A 1,161-nucleotide genomic window follows, 5' to 3' on the forward strand; every position below is an offset into this window, starting at 1 on the left:
ATTTCAGAGTGTCGATAGAATCAAATATAAAGTATATCTATTTTATATTTAAAAATATAGATTACATTCTAATTTAAGAACTCTTTAACTCTTACAATCACATGTCTAATATCTGTCTAATACATTTCTCCTGTGTTGTTCTTTCACATAACTATATTCAAAGGACATGCAGGGAGTCTCCAGTATATTCTCCATCTTATTAAGGGTCCTTGACTGGAAAAAGATTGAGACACTTCTGCATTAGACCGTTTTGCAGAACAATCCTCTCAGGTGTTTATAAATTTCTTTCATTTTCAGTCCGTATATGATCGGATTAAAGAGAGGATGATACAAAATTATTTGTAAACTCAATATAAATTGTAAAGTTTTGGGAAAATTAGCATTCAGTCGAGGTAAAAGAACATCATACGTAGCCAAACAAGAAAAACTGATTAGAACCAGCAGGTGAGGTAAACAGGTCTGTGCAGCTTTGCTCCTGACTTCTCTGCTGCTTCGATAGGTTATTATAAAAATCTTTGCGTATGTAAAAACTATGAAGAGCAAAGGGAGGAGTACCACATCTACAAGCACGATCAAGCCATATATGTTTAGCAGATGTAATCTCACACAGTGAAGTTTGTGAACTGTGCTGTTGCAAATGATTCCTTTCAAAGTAAAGCTACAGAGTTTTTGAGAAGCACTCTCCGGTATCAGCACTGACATCTGACAGGCAGGCACAATCCAAGCTAAGATCAGGAGGATTTTAACAGTGTTTTTTGTCATGATGGTTGGATATTTCAGAGGTTTACATATAGACACATATCTGTCATAGGCCATGACTGACAACAGCAAGAACTCTGAACCAGCCAGAGTGTAATATATAAACCACTGGAAGATACAGGCTGAGTAAGATATGATCTGTTTCTCAGATAAAAAGTCAATCAGAAGCTTTGGGTAGATAGCAGTGCTGTAAAGAACAGAGTTGATTAATAAAGCTGCAATAAATACGTACATAGGCTCATGGAGGTTTTTGTGAATCACTATAATGCACACAATAGTAGAATTACTGCAGATTATTAGAATATATGCTGTAAACATGATTACAAAGTACAGAAATCCATATTTGTTCACTTCCACATGCCCACCAAAAGTTATATATGTCACATTTAATTCATTATCCAT

General features: G+C 35.1%; 1 protein-coding gene across 1 annotated transcript; it reads right to left on the reverse strand.

Annotated features, from left to right (window-relative positions):
* Positions 1 to 240: 240 nt before the first annotated feature.
* LOC137890061 (olfactory receptor 13C2-like) lies at positions 241 to 1,161 on the reverse strand. Its single transcript, XM_068734160.1, has one exon. It carries the CDS (start codon positions 1,159 to 1,161, stop codon positions 241 to 243), a length of 921 nt encoding a protein of 306 aa, XP_068590261.1.

Source organism: Cebidichthys violaceus, unplaced genomic scaffold (assembly GCF_023349555.1).
Source record: "Cebidichthys violaceus isolate CVI_PGR_0920_01 unplaced genomic scaffold, fCebVio1.0.p SCAF_11, whole genome shotgun sequence".
Lineage (NCBI taxonomy): Eukaryota > Metazoa > Chordata > Actinopteri > Perciformes > Stichaeidae > Cebidichthys > Cebidichthys violaceus.